The following is a 14,904-nucleotide window of genomic DNA, read 5'->3' as shown; positions in this document are numbered from 1 at the left end:
AATTTGTCATTGTACTAATTATTTGTCATAAGTTTATCATTTTATTTAATGTTGCTATAAATCTCTAAACATGAAGAAATATTTAAATTTACTTAATTTTATTAATAATAATTATAATTTTATACTTTGCTAGCTGTAATATACTTAAAGAATATGACTGGAAAATTCTGGAGAGATCGTGACATTAATCAAATACATGGGGAACAATTGTTTGTTATACCTGATGCAGATAAATCTTTTATTCGCGATAAAATTGTTGAGTCTGTTATTGAAGCATCAGAATTAATTCGGTTTGTTTTTATTTGCTTGTATTTTAAATTTTTTTTTCCGTTTGCAAAAGTTTTGTTCATTTGGGTTATTCACTTGATTTTATTATTATTATTATTTTTTTATAGTTTTTTTGTTTACTATCTAAATTTTATATCCTTTGACAGACACTTGATAAATTTAATTTGTTTTTTTATGATTATGACAGGTTTAAATTCAATTCTCAATTTCATTTTTTTGTAGGGTTCAACTTACAGTTAGTGTTTATGAGATTCTCTCTTGTGATTTCCCTGAGAAATGGCCAGATATTTGCCACAAGTTAAACACCTACTTGACATCTGACATTAGATCAACATGGCTGGGCGCTTTACTTGTGTTATATCAAATTGTTAAGAAATATGAGTAATTTTTTTTTTGAATAAATTTAAATCATCATTTTAATAACTTTATAGTTTTGTATTTATTGGTACTTTATAAGCATTTTATTTTCTATATTACTTGTTATTATTTTTTATATTATTATCTGTTATCTATGTTGTGGTTTATCTGTATTATTATTTGTTATTTGTATTATTGTTATCTATATTATTGTTATCTATATTATTGTTATCTATATTTATAATTATATCTGTTTTATTTGTTATTTGTCATAAAATTTTTTATCTTTGTTGTTATTTGTTATCTTTTTTTTTTTTCTACATCCTTTGTTATTTAAATCAATGCAAAAAAGTATTACAATTACTAACAGTGTTATTGTATATCAATTTTTGATTTTTAATTTATTATATTTTGATTTAATTACTATTAGTTTATAATAGTAAAATTATATATATTACTAGCATAAATATAAATATTAATAAATATTATCATATTTTTTGCTTAAATTTCTCCTTCATAAAATTGATAATTTATAACTATTTTTTTAAATAATGGACTAAAATATAGTCAAAATTAATTAGTTAAATAATTTTTTGAAAAAATAGTTGTAAAATTGTTATTAAATTTGACATCAACTTTGACTGCTAACACTTTTAACAAATTCATTATATTGTATATTAAAACATAGTTTAAATAAAATGTTTAAAATATTTTTTTAAAAGTATTTAATAAGGCTTTGGTTTTATGTGGTAGACCTTCAGATAATTGTTTTAAACAAATAGTGTCGCTATTTAGCGAGACATTTGTTAGATTACACTTGATTATATGTTATCTGATGATCTTAATCCTGACCTGTAGTATTTAGTTTTATATTATTGATTATATTTATAATTAATTAATTATTCGGTATCAGCCTTTTTTTGTACATTGGTATTGGCATTGGCCTATAATGTGCAATCAGTACATCACAGGGTCTAAACTAATATCTGCTATTCAACAGTTTATGAAAGCCTTAAACATATCCCTTTCATCCAGCAGACATGTTCTGTTCACATCAGTAGCACAATCATCTATTTCGATTGTGAGTTGTTTGATTGCTTAGGTGCAAACTTGTTTAGGTGCAAATTTGTTTGATTGCTTAGGTGCAAATTTGTTAAATTTAGCTTTAAATAAAAATGATAAATCAACAGAAGAGGCAAAAAAAATAAAAGTAACTAGAATGAAAATGAAGGTAAATGTAGTTATATTATGTATTTTCTAATGTTGGTTATCTTTAATGTTGGTTATCTTTAATGTTGGTTATCTGTATTATCTTTGATCAATGTTCGTAAATATAGTTAGTTGATTTTTGCTGAAAATGAAGAAAATACTAGAAAGTGTTTGATCACTATGTAAATCTGCTAATGCAGATTTACTTAGTGATGGTATTCTTGGTCTGAGCGATAATGATAAAGGCTTAAGTGATTTCAAGTAAAATTAGCAATTCCAACCTGCAACCAAATCGCCTTAACAAACAAAAAAGCGATGAGTAAATTAGTCATACAAATAAGGGAAGTATACACTAATTACAAAGGTCAACTACTGAAAACAAATTCTGTCTTAACTCAAAGTTTATGTCCACAGAAATGTTGTTTAAAATGTAGTGAAACATTAACTGTTGCTCTTGTTTCAGTTTAGTTTTAAATAAATTTTTTAATTTTGTAGAGGTTTTCAAAAAGGTGAATCTTTACTAAAATCTAAATGAAACTCCCTCCCTTGATTTGTACAATTACCATTATTAGAAATGATGGGTTCACTCTAGACACCCAAACTTGTAAACCTGTGAGAACAGCTGGTCTTTGTCTGATCAACGCGCGTGATGGTATCATCAAATTTTAGATGCATATTTATAACTTTTTTTGATTGTCTTTGATGGACTTTATTTTGTTTACTTACACTTTTTTATTGTGATAGTGCAATAATAAATTTACTTCAAAGAATGCTGACATCACTGAAAGTTGAATACTTTCAGTGATGTCAGCATCACTGAAAGTATTCAACTTTCAGTGATGGCGACATCACTGAAAGTTTTTATAAATTCAAGTTCTGCATGCTTGAATTTATTTGTGTTAAAAACTCTTGTGTGCTGCAGTCATAACTTAACTTTAGTGTTAAACTTTTTCAATGTAACATTTTTATTAAATTTATTTAGTTAAAGTTCAAACATTCAAAAACATTTTGAGTAAAAACTTGAAAGTTACTTTTTATACATGACATTCACAATTTTTATACATCACAATTCTTTAATTATATGATTTTATTCATGCGATCATGATATGTGTGCATGTGTGCGTGTCAATATACCCTTGTTCTTTAGATACAAAAAGCAAGAAGATAGAGGACCTATAGACAGTGTCATGGAGGTTTTTCTACCTATACTTCATAGTAGGTGCACATCATTGGTTAAGGAAGATACAGCTGATTCTTATCTTTTGCTAACTATTGTGTTCAAAATTTTTCGCTCTCTTATACAGGTACATTTAAAAAAATCAAATTTGTTTGTTGTTTATTAGTACATTTAATTTTAGTTTTTATTACATTTAATTTGTTTTTGTTTTTATTTTTTTCATGACCTTTTAATTTAACTTGACTTTTATTTAAATTAATGAATTATTTACTGGTTTATAAATTTCAAATTCAAGCATGTTTTTTCTGAATGTTTGTGTTTATTAGCAAGGTGCTTAGTGTTCAGTGTTCTGTGATTGAATTTGCATTTAAAAGTTAGGTTTTCTAAATATGGTATACTATATATATACAAGTCTTCTTTATTTGAAAAATATTTTTTTATTTTGTGTTTTATGAGAATTTTAAATGCTCTCAATGCATTTGAAGTAGGTTTATCATCAATTAACAAATATAACCTTCTACAGTGATTTGTTATCACATTAAGTTCAGTGGTAATTTTTTCTAAATGTTGTGTAAAAATGAACTTGATGATGTTGTGTAAAAATGAACTTAAAAATGTTGTGTAACAATGAACTTAAAAAATCTAATGTTGTGTAAAAATGAACTCTAAATGTTGTGTAAAAATAAACTATTATGAATTATTACAACGAACGAATGAACTATTAATGAATTATTACAACATGCATCAATGCATTGTGGCACAGTTGTAATTTATTTTTTTATAGTTTCTGTCAACTCTGAGTTATTGTGACAGATATTGATAATTTTTTCCATAAGATCTTGCTTCCTAGTTTAATTAAGTAACCAAGCAAGATCTAAGCTAGTAAAGCAAGAGATAGGGTAAGAAATTATTTCAAATAATTAAAATAATTTATCCTATTTCTTGCTTTACTAGCTTTTAAATGATTTTGATGGTGTTACTATCAAGGGATTGCCTGTCCATGGCAATATATTGATATTGTTTTTGCTTTAAATAAATCAAACTTTTTGCAATGTTGCAAGTTACACAATCTTGTATAAATATAATTGTACAGTATAATCTCTCTAATTCGAATCTCCTTAATTCAAAAACCTCCATAATTCGATTAAATGCAAAGTCACTGTGAAATGTGCTTAAGAAACTCTTATGTTTAACTTTCTATAACTCGAATCTGTATAATTCGAAAACCTCTGCAATTCGAATGGATTTTTTAGACCTGTCTGTAAGATTTTCTCTGTGAATCGAACTTTTTTAACTTCTGACATGTAAAAAGCTCATTAAACAGTCAAAATCTTTTTCAAATTTTGTGAGTTTTTAAAAAACTATATTATTATATAAAAAACTATTTATACTATTATGAAAATGTTATTTATTTGGTTGTTTTTGAAAAACAAGTGATAACATGGAAAAATGTATATATTGAAACAATATGTAATGAAAATACACATTTTAGAGAATTGTTTTTATCAATAAAAATGTTTGGAATATACTTAAAATCAAATTTTTTTTTAATCATAAAAATAACCAAGGAAAAAGTATCAAACAAAGTCAGTTTGAATCGACATGATAGGGATACTATATATACGTGATACTAGAATGTTTTGCTTATTTTGATTGGATTTGTGTCTTACGTTTGATGTTTGGTCTTTTTTTACTGTTTAATTTATTTTTCCTTCTATTCGTGATATTGCTATTTTAAATTTCAATTTAGTTTTGTAGTTTAAGCCGAAAATGTTTTCAGTTAAAAAAATATTAAAGCTATAATTGAACAACAGTCAAACTGTCTTAAATAGATAATTTATATCTGCACAAAATAAAATCTTTCAAAACAAAACAAGTATTAGAAAGAAAATAAAAAATTGCTTTCTAAGCATAAAACAAATTAAAACTAAAAAAAATTAAAATTGTTTAAAAATAATGTTTTTATAATTGCAGCATAAGAAAAATAGTCTGTTAAATTCATATAAAAATATAGACACTATTAATTGTATTTCTTGTTAAATTCATATAAAAATATAGACACTGTTAATTGTATTTCTTGTAAAAGTATTATCTATACTAACAATGAAGAGCTGCATCAGGCTCCATTTAAACACATGCAAGCTGCAAAAAAGGCAGCTGGTTAAGATATTAGCAGTCAACAATTTTTGTTTAAAAAATAAATTAATATATATTCTAAACATTGTGTCTATAATATAAATATATTATTATTATTTCCTAATAATTGAATTTTCTTAATATACATATACATACCTTATAATGCATATATATAATGTATAATGCATACCTTTTTGTTTTGAAACAATTTTATTAGTTATGGCTATTAAATAATAATTAAAAATAATTTATATAATAAATGTTTTTTGTTTTTTTTTAGTTACATTTACCTTTGAATTTGATAAATCAAAATAATTTTCCCCAGTGGATGGGTCTATTCAAAGTAGTTTTGGAGAAGCCAGTACCTTCTGTAAGTATTATTTTCTGCATATATATTTTATGTAATTTATATACGTAATATATTTTATTCAGTAGCAAGTCGCTAAATTATGAGCCCATAATTTTGTGACTTGCTATGCAGCCCATATTAATAAAATTATATAAGTTTCTACTTATAAATTTAATTATTTAGGATGTTCAAGTAGATGATGATGAAAGGCCACAGTTATCATGGTGGAAGGCAAAGAAATGGGCACTTACAATTATTTTTAAGGTTTTTGAGAGGTAACTATTAATATAAGATTTTTATCAAGTAATTATTTTATATATCTAAATTATCAGCAGTATTTTCTATTTTTTGAAGTATTTGAAGTATTAATTCGATATCTTTTTGCAAAGCTGATTTGGATATTTGCTAGGGCTTGCAAGCAGTTTGAAATCGATTAGGTTTGAACTTGAAATTTGGTTTGACGATTAGGTTTGAAATTTCGGTTCAAACTGTATTTTATAAAGAAATTTTAAAATTTTTTTGTTGATTTAAAAAAGACAGTTTTTTATGAAAATAAAATCTCATTGGCAATAATTTAAACTTTTTTTAAGCAAAAGTTGATTAAAGTCTATAATAAACAAAAGTCTACAATGCTTTTTTGTGATGTAAAAAATATGAAAATTTTTTCAAATAAAATTTTTAAGCCTGAAACTTTTTAAGCTTGAAAACTTATTGTAATACAAATAAAAAAAAATTTTTGCAAAAATTTTTATTTAATATAAATTGTTGCAAATCAAGTTAAAATTATTCAGTTTCTATAAAAAAATAGTTCATTAAGACATTGTTTTATTATTTTTTGTTTGTTTGTTTTACTTAACATTAATGGTTCCATGCTTTATTTAAAAATAGGTATGGCTGTCCAGGGTCAGAAGAAAAAATATATGCTGAGTTTGCAGATTTTTATGACAAAAATTACTCCGGTAAGAAGGTCAATTTCTGTATATAGGTTTTGTTTTTACTTTAGGCCCATCAATATATCACTAAAAAATATACTTACTAATATTTTAAAAAACAAAGCTAATGTTTAAGTTTGATTTAAAAATAACCTTAGAACCCAAAACATTAGAGACTTTATTTTTAAAGGTTGTCATTTAGGCAAAGCATAAAGTAAAAATGCAGAAGATTGACAAAAAAATTGTTTTTATTTAAACTGTTTTAAGTTAAGTTGTTTTTGATTAATTATTAACAAAATGCTGAGAGACAGTCGACAGCAACATCTAAAAAATAAATATCCATTATGCAAGAGACTTGATCATTAATGATATATTTTTTTTATGATGATGATGACGATGATAATAATGATGACGATGATAATGATGATGGTGATGATGATGATGATGATGATGATGATGATGATGATGATGATGATGATGATGATGATGATGATGATGATGATGATGATGATGATGATGATGATGATGATGATGATGATGATGATGATGATGATGATGGCAAAATATTATTTTTTAAGAACAAATCACTGGAATAATGCTCAAAATTTTAAATCAACACAGAAGTAAAGAATACATTGCTCCTAGGGTACTACAACAAGCAATTAACTATTTAGCTCAAGGGTTTGTTTTTTTCTTTTAAAGATTTTGAGTTTTTTTATGTCAGGCCTTGTTAAGAAGCGTTACGCTGTGTGCAATTTGTTTGCGTTACACTGTGTGCAATTTTATGTGCAAAATGTCAATTTTACCTATGCATTCAGCAATTTTCATTAGACAAAAACTTCAACTTTTCAGAATATTTAAATTATTTTTCGATGTTGTTTATTGCTGGGTTATTTAGGTAAAGTTAAGTTATAATTAATTATTGTAAAAAAAACATGTTTACCACATTTGTGAAGCAATTTTTTTTTTTTTTTTTGATAAATGAACAGATTATTTAATGATTTTTTTTTTTTAATAAATTTGATTTCAAAAATTTAAATTTAATTTTGAAGGATTGTCATAAATTCAAACAAGTCAAAACATCTAGAAACCATCTAGTTTCAAAAGTTCTGAAAGCAACTGAAAAACTTCATTTTTTGTTTTTGTTTGAATTCTCCTAACAAATGTAGTTAAATTTTCTTTCTTAATTCATGTATATCATGTAAAACTAAGAATTTATTTACAAACAAATATTTTATTCAAGAGCATAAATTATGTTTACAATATATTGGTAAATTCTAATAATAAATGGTTTATAATCTTTATTAAAAATAGTTCTTTTTTTAATTTTTTAAATTTGGTTAAAAACAATGATTATAATGTTATGTATAAAATTGTTTTAAGAAATAAATAATAAAAACATTTTTGTTATAGGTATATTGTTAAAACGATTTTTAATGTGGTTTAATTAATTACAAAGCGTTAAATTTTGCAATATAAAGACGCAGTTTAACTTTTAAGGATGTTAGTATCAAAGCTGAGTTAATTTACATTTATATGCATTAAACGTTTTTTATTAAGCAACGAAATCTTGTAACAAGGCCTGCTATATAATATTTTTTTACATGTAATATTTTTGTCAAATGAATTAAAGTTTTTAAACAATATAAATTCAGTTATAACATTTGTAGCAATACTTTATGTTTTATTTTTGGATTAGAAATTTTTGATGTTAATCGACTGTTCAAACTAATACTGATTGAGCCATGGGATTACACCATCATGGTTTTGGGATTACATTATCCAGGGTATTTAAAAAATTGTTATGTAATGTATTTTTCAGGGTTCACAATGCAAGGTCATGGAAAGTTGTTAAGCCTCATTTTTCGGTAAGTTTTTAATTTATTTGTTATAAATTGATCATTTTTAAAATTCAAGTATATTTAAATATAAATCAAACATAAAATATTGGGCTAACTTATAATATATAATAGATATTGACAGTTATTTTTTAATTTTTTTTTTTTTAAACATAATTTGTTTAACAACCAGATCGATTGACTGTCCCTATGGCATTTTTTAAGCCACTGGGACAGCTTAACTAAATCATGACAATCCCCAAAAACCAGGATGTTATTTAAGAGAAATAATGTGTTAAGTGAGTTTAATTTAGCTATCTCAGTTTCTTAAGAACTTTCCAGTCAGTAACTAACTGCTTTGCTTTACCAAATTGAAATTCAATTAGTCTTTTTGGTAAGTTAATTGTGTATGTTCTTCTATAAGTGGGCATTATCATACAACAAAAAAGTGTTTGCTTCTCCATTACTCCAGGGTTTATTAAGTATGGTATCAAAAAGTGTTTGCTTCTCCATTACTCCAGGGTTTTTCAAAAAGAAGAAAAAAAATGTTTAATGTTGGACCTGCAAAAAAATGCATTTAACCAATACTGCAAAGATTGTTCTGGCAAGCTTCTCTAGGTTATCCTTAGCGCGACCATTGATTTTTCCATGATGAAATGTTGCAGTTACTTTGGTGCATATCTCATTAAGCATTATAATGCATGATCGCTGTCTGTCTTTCAAACTTTGAATTATTTTGAAATTTAAAATACGGTTATTTTTTTTAAGTTCTTTCAATAATGTCTTAAAAACAAAATGCTTTTGATGAAATAGAAGATATTGCACTTGTTGCACTTTATAAGTGCATTATTGCACTTAATAGTTTCTGTGGAAGTAACCAAATAAAATACTATGAACCCATATGAAATGTTGTTAAATCACTTCTTTTTTTTATGTAAAGAAGAAATCTTAAAGCATATTATAAATGTATTAATAATATAGCTGTATTGTTATCACAATAGATTTTTAGATTTATATAGTTGAATTTTTATGAATTAAAGACTTTATTTTATTCTATATTATGACTAGAAAAACACTTGTCTGCATCTAATATATTCTCATAAAAAATATTCATCCTTTTAAATATTACTTGCTAATAAACTTTTTTGTGTTGTTATGTGTGCTTTTGCTGTTGTTGTTAATATTAAACTTAAATAAATGTTATGAAATATTGCTGAAGATACATTTTGTCTTTTCTTACCATTTTTAATAAACATTATTAGGCCAATGTTTAGAGCATTTTGAATTTTAATCAAAGAGTTTTGAATTGGGGACTATCTCTTGGAATTGTAGTTATTCAATGTAAAACTTTAACTTTATTTTTTGGTAAATGAGAAACAATGGCTTTATTCTTTATACTAATTACACAGTTCATTTACGATTTAAACTGAACTGAAGTAAGTTGAACTGCGTAAGTTCAGACCATGCTATGATCTCTAACCATTAGGGTACGTCATACTAAAAAATGTTTGAAAATTAAATTTGGGGAGTGATTTTATTATGGGTAATTAAGCAATATTCAACCAAAAAAAAATTTAATTTTTTTTTTTTTTGGATGTAAAAATTAACTTGAAAAATGTAAAAAAGCGTATAAAAATGCGACTTACAAGCGTTAAAAAATACAAAAACAAATAATTACTACTTGTTATTTGCTTTGCGTTAGTAGTGAATTTCATAGTGTATATTTCAATATCAAAAAGTTTATTTGTGGTTTTTCATTATAGTTGTTTTTCGTTTTACAGTAAAAAATAAATAAACTAGAATATTGTGTTATGGAGAGTTTAAAATTGAAACAAACTAGACATTCTTCTACAATTAATTTAACTAAATCTTGGAGTTGGAAAAGATTGGTTGGAAACAAAAGTTCCTACACTGAGAGATGTACTAAGGAAAGGTCTGCATATTCAAAAAAGTTTGCTTCTTTCTGATGATCTTGATAGGTGAGTTTTTTGAAACGATATTACAATATAATATAAACGATATAATAGAATTTTAGTGGGCACAGGACGTCTAATAACATCCATAGAACATCCATTAGACATCTTGACACCCGTTGGGCGTCTTGGACATTCAAAGGACGCCCAAGTATTAGACAGTTCAAGTATTTCAAATGACAATGTTAAAACAGTTTAAATTTCATGTTTTCTTAGGAGATGTCATCTACCTATAAAAGAAATCTCAGTGGTATTGGCAGACTTGGTATTGAAACAATGGTCTCAATCCAATGCTTTGTTTAAGACCCCTGTTGTCATATCTCAAAAAACGCTGTCAGATAAAATTTTAACTGCCTGGCATAAATTTAGAGACATTTGTAATCAAAAAGAAACAAAAAAAAAACTGTCAAATTGTGGGAAGGTAAGCTGGACAAATTGTTAGATATAACAAAATGTAGGCGTAACATTTTACTTTGTACAGATGAAAATTCTCCTTGTAAGGAAGTTAAAAATTGTTCTGCAGAAGTTCATATTTTATGCATTTGCTCTAAAGCTATCAAGTTGCCACAACTTGATTTACTATGGCTCAAATCTCAAAGAGATAAGGTCGGTGAAAAATCAGGCTACCAAATATACCAATTAGACAAGGAAGAAACAGAAAGACAGGTTAAAGCAGTGAAACATAAAATAACAGATATTGCATCTATAGAAAAAAGAAAAAATTTGATTAAAAAACCTCACATTAATACACAGGTTCAAATTGAAAACATCGAAGACAAAGCTTATGAATCAGTGGGGCATGACTTAGATCAAGAAACTTCACCTGAAAAAATTAAAGATGTAAATGAAGAATCCTCAGAAGACAACTCCAATAACATCAAACAAAAAACTTCCCCATTTATTACCATTAAACAAAACTACATGAAGATCCCTAATACAGCACTAGCATCTCTTCAATTTGACATATCTCCTGCTGCTACATCTGCAATTGTATCTGCTTTTCTTCAAGATTTGATCAAATCAAATTACTTGACTCCAAAAATGGCTAGTTTAGCATGTGATCCTAAAAAGATTTGGAGAGCCAGACAAGAGGTTATGACTAAAACAAGAGTTTTGTCAGAAAAAAAAAATATTGAAGTTCCTATCAAAGGCAAATTTGTAGATGGAAGAAAAGATCCTACTCTAGTTTTGATTGAAAATTCAATTACTAAAGCGTTTTGTGGAAGAACAGAAAAGCAAGAGAACATAAGTGTTACTTCTGAACCAGATGGAAGCTATACCCATTACACACCTTCAAAGGGTCCAAACAAACCAGCTAAAGAAGCTGCAATCGGTCTTTATAACTGGATGGTTCCTAGAGGAATTGATCAAACTATAATTGTGATCGGATCAGATTCTACAAATTCAATGACTGGATCTAGTAACAACGGCGGATTATTAATTCACCAGGAGGAACTTATTGGAAGAAAATGTTTTTGGTCAATTTGCATGTTACATACCAATGAGCTTTACCTTTAAGACACCTGATTGCAAATCTTGACAGACCTACAAACTCCAAAGATGGATTCAAAGAGCCTATAGGCAAACTATTATCAAAAGTAAATCAATTAAAACAACTAGAAAGTTTGAACCGATTAGACAGATTGAACCTTTAATTAAAATTCTGGATGATATTTTAAAGACTATGTCAGCCGATGCTTCACTAAGCTACAAGTTAGTTTCTTGTCTTGAATCAGGTATCTTGAATCATTCACTTGTCAACAGAAAATGTGGCAATCTTTGCCATAGCAGGTGGCTCACAACCTGTCAAGCAATTCTTTGGCTTTACATTAGTGACCATGGCCTGGAAGGTGATATTTTAAAAAATCTAAAAGTTCTTTCTCAGTTTGTGGCTCAAGTATACTTTCATATGTGGTTTAGAATCAAGGTAAAGCACTCTTATTGTTGATGGGCCCCATCATCTAATCAAACTTCTTTATCTATTAAGAGGTCGAACAGTCGAAGTTATGGATGCCGTTAGTAAGTCTGTTCAAAATGGTGCATTTCATGCTCATTCTGAGTCTCTCCTTATTTCTTTTCTTGCAAGCTCATCAAATGAAAATAGAGCTTTTGCAGTCAAGATGATTATGAAAGTTAGGGGAGATTCAGAGCAAGGTGATGTAAGTGTAAGAAACCGAAAAAAACCTACACTTAACTTTGATGCTATGACTCCTTGAGCTCATTGACTGGAGTAATGAACAAATCTTGGAGCCAAATTTTACATGTAGTATGACGAAAAAAGATTTACAAAAAGTAATTGATTCTCCTATGGAAGTACCTTACTATCCTCTCCACACCCAGTCTTGTGAAAGAGTTGTTAAACAAGTGACTGAAGCAGCAGCTGCTGTTTGTGGTTTTCAGAGGCGTGATGGTTTTATTAGAGCAAGAATAGAGCACAGATGTTGTTCCAAATCTGAAATCCAAGAAAGATTTAATCAAACTGTTTAGTTGATGTTCAAGCTTTATTTTAGTGAAAATTTTATTTTCCATAAAAATATGTTTTTTTTTAACATTTTATGTAATAAAAATATATTTAGACAAATCCGTGTGCGTCCACAGAACATTTTGGTGTTTCACATATTACAGTTGCAGGAAATTTATCTGCAGGTTTTAAATTTCAAGTAGCACTTTTTTATAGCTCAACATCTTTACTCATGAAGGTAAAAAAAGCATGAGCAAATTATTTCTGTGTTTTTATTTCCAGACTTTTTAGGCGCCATTTTTTGCAAAACATTCTCATTTGACATAAGCATAAACATAAACTTAAGTTTAGAGTTGCAAATAGCTGAAGATGTTATGTAAAACATTTAAAAAAATTTTGTGGGTATTCATGGACAAATCTAATTCAAAACTAGTTTTTACCTAACTTGCTTGGTTTTTTAGTACGGTAAAAAGTATTTTTTCAAATCAATAATGCATATATATATATATATATATATATATATATATATATATATATATATATATATATATATATATATATATACATATATATTTAATTTTTTTGTCTGGTAAAATGTTTTAATAACCATGTGTAATAATAATTAATATTCATCATAACTATTTTTTCATTTTATCTATTGTTTTCGTTTCAATGTTATCTATTTAAATATCGCAATTTTCGAGTTCGTTTTTACCCCCCCTCCCCCCCTCTCTCCAATGTTGCTTCAAAATACCTACCACATAGTAAAATCACTCCCCAAATTGTTTTTTTTTAATTTAAAATTTTTTAAAAGTATGATGTACCCTACTGACCATAGCTTTTCCTCAATTCTTTGAAAAAAAAAGAATTCAGGAAAAGCTAGGGTCAGAGACAAAGCACAAGGCATAGTATGTAATTATGGTTTAGTCACTATTAGTATCTATCTGAGTAAGAGTGCCAGCAGTTGTACTAGAGCCAACCCATTCAGTGTGAAGAGTCTTTAGGTCAATGATAAAAACTAAACCGGCTAGCTGATAAAGAGATAGGGATGAATAAATTGGATTAGAAACATTATCAAAAAAGTGTTGGAAGATATAGAAATATAAATAACAAAGAGAAAAGATGATTAAGTGATGAGGTGCTAAAAAGCAAAGAGTAGAATCTATTTATACCTGGTTTATATTTAAGTAATGACCAAGCATAAAACTATCGGAGCAAATCAAAGGATAATAGCTGTCATCACTGAGGTTTAAGAATAATTTAGTTTATTTTCAACATTTAAGCCAAGTTTAGTTTATTTTCACAAAGAACAAGTAGGAATAGCAAACAGCAAAAAGCTGTTCAGTTGCCTTACTCCTGCTTATCAATTAAAAGTTGATACAAAAAATACTTATGTGGCACTTTAAAAACATTAACAGAAAAATCTTCCATAGTAATGTTAATACTCTGATGTAGAGTATTGACTAGTATGTACACTTTTTTCTCCAGAGTTCCACTCATTATCTGACAATTACAGAACTTTTTAACTTATAAATGTAATTTATTAAAAAAATTTTAATAGTTATTTATTTAAATAGTGCAGGATTTTCACATCAGTAAATACAAAAATTTTTTTGATGTCCATCATTTTTTACCTTGGACTCGAATATAGAATAGGACTTGATTACAATAGTAAAAATAATGTAATTGGTAATAGAAAATAAAAACGGAATAACTATAGTTATAGTTTTTGAATAAATATAATTTAAGATAAATATAAATAGATAAATGAGGAACCCATCTGCAAAACACGCTAAGTCATAAAAATAAGAATTTTGAGTTTATTTCATTTCCTCATTCTATGTACTGATATCTATTATCTATTTAAATATTAGCAGGGACGTGGTGGCTCTAAAAAGCCCATGCGGGATTTTTATTAAAAGGCCTATATATGCGGGATTTTACCATATATGCTTTATGTAAAGGCCCATACGAATATATATATATATATATTTTTTTATTTAAACATCTTCGCTTCCAACAAGGCTGCAAGCAGCCACTAATTAAAGTTGGAAGTTACTGTAAGAGAAAAGATGAAGATTGTAGAGCAAGATAACGATTGACAGACGATTTAAAAGATTGCAAATTATATGAATCAGGAAAGCAAGATGAAGGATGCAAATTCCAAAGAACTGATGTTCGAGG

The 14,904-nt window shown here is 26.9% G+C and overlaps 1 protein-coding gene across 1 annotated transcript in view; it reads left to right on the top strand.

Annotated features, from left to right (window-relative positions):
- Positions 1–14,904, top strand: part of LOC100209908 (importin-7) — a 72,460-nt gene that overhangs the window by 29,729 nt on the left and 27,827 nt on the right. The window contains exons 3-10 of the mRNA XM_065790316.1: positions 134–290; positions 511–669; positions 3,002–3,158; positions 5,448–5,537; positions 5,700–5,791; positions 6,405–6,475; positions 7,027–7,129; positions 8,271–8,316. Of these exons, the coding sequence (XP_065646388.1) occupies positions 134–290; positions 511–669; positions 3,002–3,158; positions 5,448–5,537; positions 5,700–5,791; positions 6,405–6,475; positions 7,027–7,129; positions 8,271–8,316 (875 nt within the window). The remainder of the gene's footprint in view (positions 1–133; positions 291–510; positions 670–3,001; positions 3,159–5,447; positions 5,538–5,699; positions 5,792–6,404; positions 6,476–7,026; positions 7,130–8,270; positions 8,317–14,904) is intronic.

The sequence above is a fragment of the Hydra vulgaris genome, chromosome 02 (genome assembly GCF_038396675.1).
Source record: "Hydra vulgaris chromosome 02, alternate assembly HydraT2T_AEP".
Classification (NCBI taxonomy): Eukaryota; Metazoa; Cnidaria; class Hydrozoa; order Anthoathecata; family Hydridae; genus Hydra; species Hydra vulgaris.
This window is presented reverse-complemented; position numbering and strand designations above follow the sequence as displayed.